Here is a 12781-nt window from a genome sequence, read left to right as displayed (position 1 = left end):
GAATGTGCTTTTAAAAACAGTAATGAAACAGAACACAATCTCTTTCAGGGAACTGAGAAAGGCCATACAGAATGGATGTGCTGTAACTGTGCTTAACTTAATATAAAACTAATAAGCTGCAGTGGTACAGCACCATATGCAGGTGAGAGAAAGGCCATGTCTTATTACTGACAGGAAGTAATATTTAAACGGGATGACAAATGGCCACCCAGATACTTACTAATGATGAAACAAAACTAGGTGGAGTCCACAAATCTGTCTGAAAATCAACTATTTCAGTCCCTAGCTCTCTTTCCTGTGAGGCTCTAGAGTAGATGCTCCCAAACGCCCATTCCCACCATTCTCTTTTCAGGAACAAAATTACTCAGCATCTCCCCAAAACATACCTTCAAACAAATAAACGAAATGTGCCCCCACTGCGCCTGAGTCTGAAACCACACCCTCCTTCCATCTTTCAAGTGCGTCCAGGGATGATGGCATAGCCCACCACAAAAAAACACTGGTGGCATCTCCTGTTGTGTGATTACTTGTAACTGTATGATTCTTTTACAAGCATTTAATTGCACACATGGATTGCTATTAAATTATATATGCATAGCTACATAATGTATTTAATTATATATATGATTGTAACACTGAGTACTGAATATGTATATATAAGATATATACAGATTGATATGTGATTGGAAAACAGGAAACATTTGATATATTTAAGTTAATTTAGTTATGCCAAGCACTGTGCTAAATACTGCCCACTACATTCTTATTTAGTACCTAAAGCAACCCAATGAGAGAGGAATTGGAATCACTATCATTTAAACATTGAAACCTAAGAAAATAAGTAATTTGGATGAGATCACCAAGAGTCTTAAGTGGAAAACTTGCAAATCAGCTTATCTTAACATGATCTTATTTCCCAGTATTTTAAAACAATATTAAAAATTTTGCTAGCAGCTATAGGATAGTGGAAGTATATTAAACATGATGTTAATTAATTTAGTATGACTAAATCCATTAGGATTTGTTAAAGCTATACACATTGTAGTGAATGAGAGCATGTAATTTGAAGATAAGCTATGAACATTTGCACTCTGATTCCAATCAGGAAAGTTACTCTGTGCTTGTATTGGCTCCTCTTAAAAACAGAAATATAATTACTTCTATGCAAAAGTTAGAGGTGATTAGAAGAGTTTACCTATATAATGCATTTAAAATAATGCTTGGCTACACTATAATTTTGTAGCAGAATTATCTATTATTCTCTCTTGCAAAATTAGTTTTTTAATCTCATATTACCCAGGACTATTTTCTAAGCTTTATTCAAATGTTCTCCCAGTTTCCAAATCTCTTAATTTTTGACATCTTTGAATGCTTCTATATATTCATTTTTAACTTAGTATCTTTTCACTGAAGGGACTTCTCCCCAACATGCAGGGAATTCAACTATCTGTATGGCCTATATGGCACCCAAGGAACATGTGTCATTGCTCCCAGGAAATTTGGGATTTAAGTGCAGTCAGTTAGTGCCTTTTTTTGGTTTTTTCGTGTTTGAACCACACCTGGTGATGCTCAGGGGTTATTCCTGGATCATGCAATTAGGAATCGTTCATGATGGGCTCAAGGATCCTATAGAATGCCAGGGATCAAACCTGGCATGCAAGGCAAATACTCTATGTACTATACTAAGATTCTGGCCCAATCAGTGCTCTTTTCAGAGCCTCTATAACTACTAAGAGGGAACTGTTTTTCCATTCTGAAATCTCTTACAAAGAGTAGCATGTAACAGCTGAAGAATCCATCATTTTGTACCTTATCAAGAATCAAACGGAGAAGGAAGCCACTGTAAAGAAGACTTGGGCAGAAAAATGGAGATATATGTTGAATGAAATGTACGATCCAGCTGAGGCTTTCCGTTTGGAATTCTCAGTTGTATGAGTCAATGCAATGAGTCAACTCAGTTCGGACGAGCCTCACGCATGAAGGAACCGGCAGAGGAACCCAGGTGTAAAGGACTTGGGGCCAAGATCTCCAAGGCTGCTCGGATCAGGACTGGGCCTCTTCCACCTAGATTCCCCATTTTCCAGTAGCTAGGCAGACACACCCAGAAACTGCCCCATGTAATCCTATGTAATCCCACCAATGGCCAACATTCAGAGAATAAAAGCAAGCTCGGGGAAAACGCGTGGCCACAATGTGAGACATCTGATAGCCTAGTTCTCCCTCTTGGAGAACCTGGCAAGCTACCGAGAGTTTACTGCCCGCAGAGAAGAGCCTGGCAAGCTTCCTGTGGTGTATTCATATGCCAAATACAGTAACAATGATGGGTCTCATTCCCCTGACCCTGAAGAGCCTCTAATGTGGCACAGTTGGGAGTGAAGAGTAAAGAGAGGCTGCTAAAATCTCAAGGCTAGGATGAATGGAGCCTTTCATTCATTTACTGGGCCTGCTCAAGCAAATCATTGATCAGCAGGATGATAGTATATACATACCTCTCGAAGAGCCTAGCAAGCTACCGAGAGTATCCTGCCTGCAGGGGCAGAGCCTGGCAAGCTACCCATGGCGTATTCGACATGCCAAAAACAGTAGATAGGTCTCATTCCCCTGACCCTGAAAGAGCCTCCAATAATTGGGAAGGACGAGTAAGTAGAAGCTGCTAAAATCTCAGGGCTGAGAGGAATAGAGACGTTACTGGGGCCCGCTCGAGTAAATCGATGAACAATGGGATGACAGTGATACAGTGATGAGTCAATGCAAAGTTTCGTCTAAAAGAATCTTAGAGATTCTATTTTTGTACATGGGTCCTGATCAATTCAGTAGCTAATAATTAATATGCATATCTTAATTATTATGCATATAATATGCAATAATTAATACGCATAATAATTAATATGCATATTTAAGTACTCCATATCAGTACTCAAATCATTTTATTATAGCACAAACAGCTCCATGTTTGTCTTATGTTTCTTAATATCAAACCATAAGAAATAAGCACTATTTACTATACAACAATGTATGCTAAATGAAAAGAAGACAAATTAGTGATCCAACTGGAAAACCCTACAACAGTGTGACCTCAGGCAAGTTGCTTAACCAGTGCTCTGCTTTATCTACTACAGAGACTAAATTGAATTATTTGTCAGAGAATTACGGGCTGGAGCAATAGCACAGTGGTAGGGCATTTGCTTTTCACGTGGCCGACCCGTGTTTGATTCTTCCGCCCCTCTCGGAGAGCCCGGCAAGCTACAGAGAGTATCGCACCCGCATGGCAGAGCCTGGTAAGCTACCTGTGGCATATTGGATATGCCAAAAACAGTAACAATAAGTCTCTCAATGAGAGACGTTACTGGTGCCCGCTTGAACAAACTGATGAGCAACGGGATGACAGTCAGAGAATTATTGTGAAAATTAAATAGTACTATTATGTCCAAAGCAGCCCTACTACACATTCTCATGTTTTATAAGTGTGAGTCTACAATAACAGAAAAATACATGAAAAGATACATGATAAAATATTTGTAATTGATGTATGCTACAAGGACCTTACGACTTTCAGATTTTTATGTCCAAAAAACAAAATCAAGCAATAACATGTGTGAAGAACAATTAGGGAATATGCCTAGCAGTTTGTATATAATTTCTCAAAGTATTGTTTTAAGCCCGAGCATTTGCTTAACTTAATGTTCCGCAATTTTTCTTTAGAATCAAAATCCTTGGCTTACTTTATATCTCTCTTTATAGACAACTTTCACATCCTTTCATTTAGCCCTTCTTAAAACCTCATATGCTCAGAAATCATGCTCTGTTTCAGTGAGTTGCAAAGAAGGCAGACGATGGCTCATTAGAGTGGTAGATAGGGCATTATCTCAATCTGCTTGACTACTGATACTGATCTTTGACTACAGAATAAGTATGTTACCTAAAATTTATTTTCCTATCTCTAGATTCTGGCTTCTTCATAGTTCTGGCATGGTTTAATATCATGAGACTCAAAATTTACTATACAATGTTGTGATCACCTTTTGCCTATACTACTTTTCTTGCATAGTCATCAGATACTATATGCTAAAAATTATTTGGTACCTGGGGCATGAGAGATAATACAGCAGGTACAGCAGTTGCCTTGCATGCAGCCAACTGAGATTCCATCCCTGGAATCCCATATGTTTCACTAAGTACTGACAGGAGTATTTCCTCAGCACAGAGCCAGGAGTAACCCATGAGCATTGCTAGGTGTGTCCCCAAACCAAAAATTATTTGGTACCGCTACTCCCTGTTATAATATCTAATATTTTTTTCTCAGCAAAAGAACAAAATAGAACTTGGCCCAATAACTACTTTTATAATGTTTTAGCTGATATTATTATGACATACTGGCAATCAGATGACTCATTTACCATCCATTGGTTAATGAACAGCATAATGTCTGTGTCTCAAAGGCTTAGTTGGATCAGAGGAAGGTACTGAGGAGAGAGCTAATTTAATTCTCAAGCTGAACTTGTGTCATTTTAGAAAGATAAATTTCTTTCTGAGCTGGATTTAACCTATATCTGAGGGACAGAAAATTTTAGTGCTTAGACATACCAATAACTAAGTAAAATGTGTACTTCTAGTCAAATATAATTGCCTATTAACTATTCTATGTAATATGTTTTTCTTGGAAAAATATCATAAATATTTTATAAAATATTATAAAAATATGTATTTTTTTTCTTGCACGGAAGAGCCAGGTAAGCTCCCCGTGGCATATCTGATATGCCAAATACAGTAACAACAACAGGTCCTATTCCCTTGACTTTGAAAAGTGCCTCCAATCATTGGGAAAAACGAGTAAGGGGAGGCTGCTAAAATCTCAGGGCTAGGACCAATGGAGACGTTACTGGCATCTGCCCAATGAATAATGAGGTAACAGTGATACAGTGATATAGTGAATATTTTTTCTATGATGCTGCATCTGTTCTTTTACAATTTTTAGTGACTATAGTGCAATTTTGACTAGTTAAGTTCAAATTGACTAGTCAAATCCAAATTGATCAATTTTGACTAGTCAGGTCCAAAATCTTCTGAATTTTATGCCTATAGCTAACAATTCAAGAAAGTAAATGAGCATTTTTACAAATTCATAAAAGTACTTCAACTTTCAAGTTCATTTAAGCACTGTTATGTCTGGTCTTCTATCTGGTATTGACAATGTATGTTCACAGTGACTTCCCAGCAAGTTTCTTTTCTTTATTTTTTCTTTATTTTTTTATTTTTTATTTTTTTTGCTTTTTGGATCACACCTGGTGATGCACTGGGGTTATTACTGGCTCTGCACTCAGGAATTATTCCTGGTGGTGCTCGGGGGACAATATGGGATGCTGGGAATTGAACCCGGGTCAGCCGCGTGCAAGGCAAATGCCCTACCCGCTGTGCTATAGCTCCAGCCCTGCAGCAAGTTTCTTAACCCACTGGTATCTATTCCTCTTTTTTTCCATTACCAGTGAGAATTATATATTCAACTCTACAGCTATTCATTTCTGGCTTAGACTATGTTGATATACTAATATAACTACATTTCTGTAATATAAGAAAGTGATATCATTTTGTTCTACTACTTAAAGAAATGTATCCCATTATTGCAAAAAGAAAGTTTAAAACTAAAAGAGATTTTTCCAATGAGCTAATTCTGCATAGCAGGGATATATTTGACTGGTATAACATATATTCCAGGTTTATACTGCAGTAACTATCAAGTTATTTTACTGAATTTTCAGATTAGAGGTATCAAACATAATGGTTACTCATTTTTAGATGTGATATTTTCTACTAAGGATACTGATCACAAGATCATCTGAGAATTTCCTTTTCTGTCTCTTGGGAAAATTATGTATACTTCACATTTTACTTCTATTAAAATATCCTAAATATTCTATTATTCCATTAGTTCTTTGGGTACATGATAGTTCTTTTGCAACTCAAAGAGTCCTTTCCTTATAGCTATGACTGATTAAATAATATTACAGGTTACTGCCTTTAGTTACTCTTAAGTATTCCAAACAGCTTTTGCCATTTAATATGAATAATAGCCTAAAAACTTAACCCTATACTCAAAGAGTAGGTGCACATGCTCTGAGTGTAGGGGGCCCAGGTTAGATCCTTCCACATTCTCCTTAGCACCCCAGGAAAGGACCTCTGAGGACTGTGTCATGTGAAATACTGAGCACTGCTGCGTGTGGCCCTCAAGCAAAAACAAAACAAACAACAAAAGATTTGTAAAGAGCTCATGTAAACATCATTATAAAGCAAAGTGTGTTTATACCACAGTAAATTAACCACTAACATCCAATTTAATAACGATGAACTCTATCAGTCTATAACTGGTTCTTTACATTATTGCCTTACTTTTCCCTTTTGGCAACTCCCCTAATTGGCCACATGGTCTAAAAGTTAATTTTTGTTTTATATGATGTATTTGTTTGTTACTATCAGTGATGTTATAAGTTTTGTTTGAGGAGGTGTCACACGTAGTTATGTTCAGAGCTTACTTATGCTCTGAGATCATTCCTGGCATATTTGAGGGAATAGATGGTTGATAGGGATTGATCTTCACTTATTTGTATGCATGGCAAGTACCCTACTCACAGTATAATCACTCCAGCTCCCCAATGTTATGGTTTTGGGGAGTGAGAATTAAGTATATTGAACTCCAAAATGAACCCACTGAAGAGCTCATCTGATTTCTTGTTAAACAAAAGGACTGATTTATAAAGTTATTGATAGTTGAGTTTTAGGAATATAATATTTCAATCCCAATCTCATTAACAGTGTCAACTTACCTTCACCAATGTTCCCATATTTTCTTCCCACCCCAATCCAGAATATTAAATTTCTTCTGGTTGCATTCACCTTTTAATATATATTGTTTATCTGTTTTATTATTATTTACCTAAATAAAATTTACCTCTTATTAAGCCATTTTAAGGTTCCATTTTCTATAGTTTCATGTCCGCTTATTTTGTTGTGTATGGAGGTTCATATATGGCAAGTTTGGGGGCAATGTGGGGTGCCAGAGATTGAACCTGGGTCAGTTGCATGTAAGGAAAGTGACTTACCTTCTTTTATTATCTCTCCAGCCCATACATTTTCTTTACTTTTTAACCCACTTATGTCCTATTCTAGTGGGTACTTTGCAATGAACATATCTCAATTTAATAATTCACAACTGAATTAATGCCAACACTTAAGGTGCAAACCACTATTATTTTTGGAATAAAAGATATTACCTTCATGTGAGATTTCCTTCCAAGGATTTGGTGGGTACATGAAAGCTGCATTCTGGATTTGGTCATGTATGTCTTCATCTTCATTAAACGGAAATGTTCCACTTAGACTGACATAGATGATGACCCCAACAGACCACATGTCTAGTGAGCGGTTATAGCCCTTGTTCCTCAAAACTTCAGGAGCCAGGTAAGCTGGGGTACCCACCACCGACCTCCGGAAAGACTTCTCCCCAATGATCCGAGCAAAACCAAAATCACAAAGCTTCACCTGTTGACAATAATGGTTTAAAGACCTGGTAAAATTCATCTGAGTTCTGACCCAGGTAAGCCAAAGACTTGCACATATATAATAATTTAACATGTATTGGATGATTTCTCCACAGAATAGCTACTCTCCACTGCATGTATTTGAAGACAATGGAGTAGTTCTCAATACCAAATATGTTTTTATTTATAAATAAAATAGCTAAACATTTTTCCTTTTTTCCCCACCCAGAAATTGAGATAAATGTGAACATATGTATGCTCAGAAGTGGGGATGTTGTTTTAGAAGTTAAAGAAACACCATGATGAGGGAAGTGACAGACTAACTACAAAAACTCAAGACTGGAAGATAAACATAGGGACAAGTCATGTCATTCACAAAACTCCTCAAAATTAACTGTGAGGATCTTCAAAATTAACTCCTTGGCAAGAGCAAAATAATGTAAGGAAAGCAAGGAATGATAGTCATCTTGATGAGGCCAACTGGGAGGAAATCAGTTGTCTTCTGCCCTCTCAATTGAGGATAGAATTGAGAAAAAGAAGGACAATTTTCCCTTTGTTCCTGGGAATAAGAAACTTAAATGACTCTCCCAACTTGGCGGGTACCATCTCTGGAACTCAGGTTAGTGCTTTCAAACAGGCCTAAGGCTGTCAGTTCTTTAGGATCTGCACTTAAGAGAAGCCAAAAAGCAATATGGGTAGGCATAAGGAGTTATCACGGAGATAGGAGGAAGTGAGAAAACAGATCAAGTTCTGTAGGTATATGGTGCAATCAATGTATAAAACCAAGAGACAAAATCAGAAACAAAGGTTTGGAGGGGTAAAAGTGGCGACATGATTTGCATAGGGCCCATGAGGCTGTTGGTAGGTCTTTTGTGTTGTAAGCATCTTTATACTTGCCTGAGGGAAAGGATCGGCTGATGCTAGTAATACATTTTCTGGTTTGAGGTCACAGTGAACGATGTTTTTAAAATGAAGATGTCTCAAAGCCACAAGTATCTATAATGAAAAGAACCATCAAACATAACTTAATTTTGATCTGTTCATTTATATAAAAATTTATTCCAGAACATACATTTAATGGGGCAAGTAGGACTCACAAGGAGCTGCTGATATAAATGAGACTAACAAAACAGGTTTCTAAGGAAACTTCAATGATAAAAGTAGCATATTCATGGCATTCATACAGCCACCAAGATAGGTGTAGCTAAAAGAATGAAAAAATAATATAATAGAATACCCATACTCAAATATTCTCAAAGAATTTGAGAACTCAGTACTGTATATTTTAAAATTTCATAAGCCAAACATTTTAACAGATGGGTCTGCACATCGATTATCATTTGGTTTACTGAACTCTGGAAACACAGATAGAAATCAGATAACACAATAAGGCACTGCAACCTTTTTGAGTATAGTATAGACTTTGTAGTTTATAGTATAGATTGTAATTGTGTTACACAACAACTAGAAAGCTGTAGTTCAACAGCAGTAATGCGATTCAATGTTATCTATTTTTCTTATTCTAATTGATTTCTTACCTGAGTAATTAAAAACTTCGTTATGTGCTCTGGCAACCTGCCCTTTTCACTTGACAAGATCATCTCCAGCATGTCTCCATGGAGTTTTTCCATAACAACAAACACTCTTTCAGGCGTCTCAAACATACACTCCAAATTCACAACACCACGGTGATGGAGGTTCTATTAAAGATAAATAAAGCACTTGAAGAAAATGAGTTTTTTGATACTGTTTGGCAAGCTCACTGATTACACAGAACAGTTCGAGCTTAAAGCTATGGAAAAACCCCCACTTTTAACACCTCCAAATTCCACATGTGCTGCCTTATATTTTTAAAATTCTAATGTCTCCTTTAGAATCCAAAAAATACAACTTTACTTTCTATGCATAGTGAAATTAAATTTTTTATGCTAAAATTTTAGGTTCCCGCACAGTGAATTGCTAATTGGGTTTTAATTAGAACACCATATTGAGAAATCTGTAGTTTCTTAGGATGATCTCCAATATTAAGCATAATATCTTAAATAAGCATGCCAAACCATCTCTACACAATTGGTAGGTTTAATGTGGAAAAGATGGAATTTGCACATGCAGTATATCTCACTACACTGATGGATCACATTAGTTACAACTTTTGAAATTTTTCTGCTACTGGAGTTGTATTTTTTTATGGAAGCTCTAGTTTGGATTGTTGATTGCCATGAAAAGACAGTAATATGCATGTGTGTGTGCATGCATGCATGCGCGTGTTGTGTGTGTGTGTATCTTGGATATATATGTATGTATATATATATATATATATATATATATTGATATGTGTATCTGGGAACCGGCATTGTCCAGGGCACAACACTTTGTTGCCCTTGCAATGATGCTTATGTCTGGTTGTTGACTGAGGTCATCAACAAAAGTCTTTGATGGTTTGATCTGTTATCTTTTCTTTCTAACTTTGAAAATAATAAAACATTCTAACACTGGAAAATAATGACTAAGTTCACTAATAGTTCAATGAGAAACAGAAAAGGTCACGCTAAACATAAAAATAACTATCAAAAACAAAACCCAAAAACCCAGGGATAAACTTAAATGTGCACTTAAACTTAAAAGTGGTTAGATTTTCATTTTTATTTTGGAAAGAACATCTCTACATTTCAAACTATGTAAAAATGACAGTTGATTTATCAACTATATCAACTACTTGAAATCTAAAGCAGCTTACTATGGACAGATGTTTAGTGGTAAAGAGAAGAGCAAATCTATACTTCAATGCTGCTCTCTGCACTCCACAGGCAGAGAATATCAAGTGCCAACTGATTTTGGAGCCTGGACAATGTTGGCAGCAGTTCCCATGATGATTATCTATCTCTCAATGTTTGTCTTCTTTGCCTCAGATACCTGATGGGTCATTTTTATTTTGATGTCTGGGTGTCACAGCAGGTTACATTCTGTAGTCGCACAAGAGCAGGTTTCTATGTGCTTCAAGAGATTGCCTGTACAACAGCCTTTCACACTCAACAGCCAACAGCCTTTTACACCCACAAGGCTGGTTCCATTGCTTCTGAGACTGTCAAAGTTAGCTGGTCCAATGCCCCTACTCCTGAGGTCCCCACACCCTCTAGGTTTAAGCTGCCTTGATCTGACTTGAAATAGATGGAGTTAGTAGACTCAATGTTAATTCATACTGTTTGTACTCTACCTATCCTGACTACCTGTAAATACGACTAGATGAGTTGGATTTGACCTATATGTGACTATCAGAGGCTTAGGTGACAGACTAATTAATGGCAACATCTGTTTGTTTGATATGAATACCACAGCACACCTCAAACTGAACCTCCACCTAGACTCATTATTCCGTTATTCCCTGTTTCCTTCATGAACTTCCCTGATACATAAGGCCCAACAGATAGACCACCATCCTCTAGGCACCCTGGTATTTCTTTTAGTTTCTTTGTTTTGGATGCCATTTCTCTTCCTTTGTTTTCTTTTTTCTTGGTAGGGTGGGGAATGGGGAGGGAGGCACACCTGGAGGTCCTCAGAGTTTTCTCCTGGCTCTGTTCAGGGATCACACTTGTCGGAGTTTAGGGACCATATCTGTGGCAGGGATTGAACTTGGTTTGTTATAAGGCAAGAGTCTTCCCTCCTGTACAATATCTCCAGCACTGGGCACCCAGGCGTTTCACGTCTACTCTTTTATCCTTTAAGGATGGCATGAGTCCTGCATGCACAGGATTTTTTTTTTCAGGACAAGTCCACTGTGAGATAAACTAAGTGCGCCTTTTTCTTTGATTGTTAGTTATATATTTCCCTATATTCTCCTCATTATAGCACTGATCTAGGAGAATCTGACTTCCTTAAATAGTCACAGTCTCATTGTCTGGGTTGGAACTCTGAGAGAAAATAATAAAGGAAAAGGTTAACAGATGTGGCAGCAAGGCAAGAGGGTCTCTGTGTGTAGATACAAAAAGAAAAAAAGAGAGAGAGAGAAGATAAAAGTTGAGGTGGTCTCGGCCTGGGAAGGAGTTTAGTAAGCACACCATCTTCTCTGGAGGCATTTCATGAGTGAGATGGGACCCTGGTATTATCCTACACTAATGTGTCCAACCCCACAGCACTCCTGCTGTGCTCTATGCAACTCAGTGTGTGAGTGTGTGATCTTAAGAATATTATCACCAAATATGTGGGAGCACCACGCACAAGTCTGCAACCCTCAGGCCCTGTAATAACAATAATGAAGGAATGATGAGTTAAGGGAGGCAAGAGAGAGCAGGAAAGAAACAGGTGCTTCTGTAGCTGCGAAGTCCACTGCTTCTGCTGACCTTCTCTTAAGCTCCGCAGTGGGCAGCAAGAGAGCCAGAAGAGGACAAGAATCTTTCCTACCTAACTATTCAAATACATGCCGCGTCCAATCTTCAATGCCCCCATATATTCTCTTAGTATCAAAGTTTTTACATATATGTACAATTCTTTCAATATATTTCTTTTCCTTTATACCTAATCTATGACTTAAATAAACTCTATACAGAAGCATTGTAGCACTGTCGTCCCATTGTTCATTGATTTGCTTGAGCGGGCACCAGTAATGTCTCCATTGTGAGACTTCTTGTCACTATTTTTGGCATATCAAATACACCACAGGTAGCTTTCCAGGCTCTGCCCTGCAGGCAGCATACTCGGTAGCTTGCTGGGCTCGCTGAGAGGGACAGAAGAATGGAACCCGGATCGGCCGTGTGCAAGGCAAATGCCCTACTAGCTATGCTATCATTCTAGTCTGGACTGGAACTACAGAGAAAACAGCTTGGACTGGAGCTATACAAAAGACAGGACTTAAATATACATTATCTAACTGGTAGATTCTTAAACTGTTTTAGCAAAAAGTATGGAATTGGTTGATTATACTTTTCACTATAAATTGCTTTATGCAATGTTCACTGTAAACTCTAAATGACTCTACAAATGTGTTCTAATCACATCTTTATAAAAATAATCAGGGAGTTTTTCTTTTTATTAATTATTACATTTAATTATATATAGAGATTTAAAATTTGTTTAAAGAAACCATTTTGCTGAAGGTTATATATACACAACTGGTAGGAAAATATTTTAAATGTTTAAACTCAAGCATTCATTGAATTTGACCCTTGCACTTTATGCTGCATAATTCTGCTAAAGAATTCATTTAGTGGAGCTGAAAAACCTTTCCAACAATACAGTAGCTTTACATTTTCTTC

General features: G+C 37.3%; 1 protein-coding gene across 2 annotated transcripts in view; it reads right to left on the bottom strand.

Annotated features, from left to right (window-relative positions):
- The window catches only part of PRKD1 (protein kinase D1), a 291270-nt gene that overhangs the window by 17364 nt on the left and 261125 nt on the right, over positions 1-12781 (bottom strand). For both annotated transcript variants that reach the window (XM_055133298.1, XM_012934798.2), the window contains 3 exons: positions 9071-9232; positions 8430-8528; positions 7266-7533 (listed from right to left, as the gene is read on the bottom strand). In XM_055133298.1, the coding sequence (XP_054989273.1) occupies positions 7266-7533; positions 8430-8528; positions 9071-9232 (529 nt within the window). The remainder of the gene's footprint in view (positions 1-7265; positions 7534-8429; positions 8529-9070; positions 9233-12781) is intronic.

The sequence above is a fragment of the Sorex araneus genome, chromosome 3 (assembly GCF_027595985.1).
Source record: "Sorex araneus isolate mSorAra2 chromosome 3, mSorAra2.pri, whole genome shotgun sequence".
NCBI lineage: Eukaryota > Metazoa > Chordata > Mammalia > Eulipotyphla > Soricidae > Sorex > Sorex araneus.
Note: the sequence above shows the minus strand (reverse complement) of the source record. Positions and strands in the feature narration are given on the sequence as shown.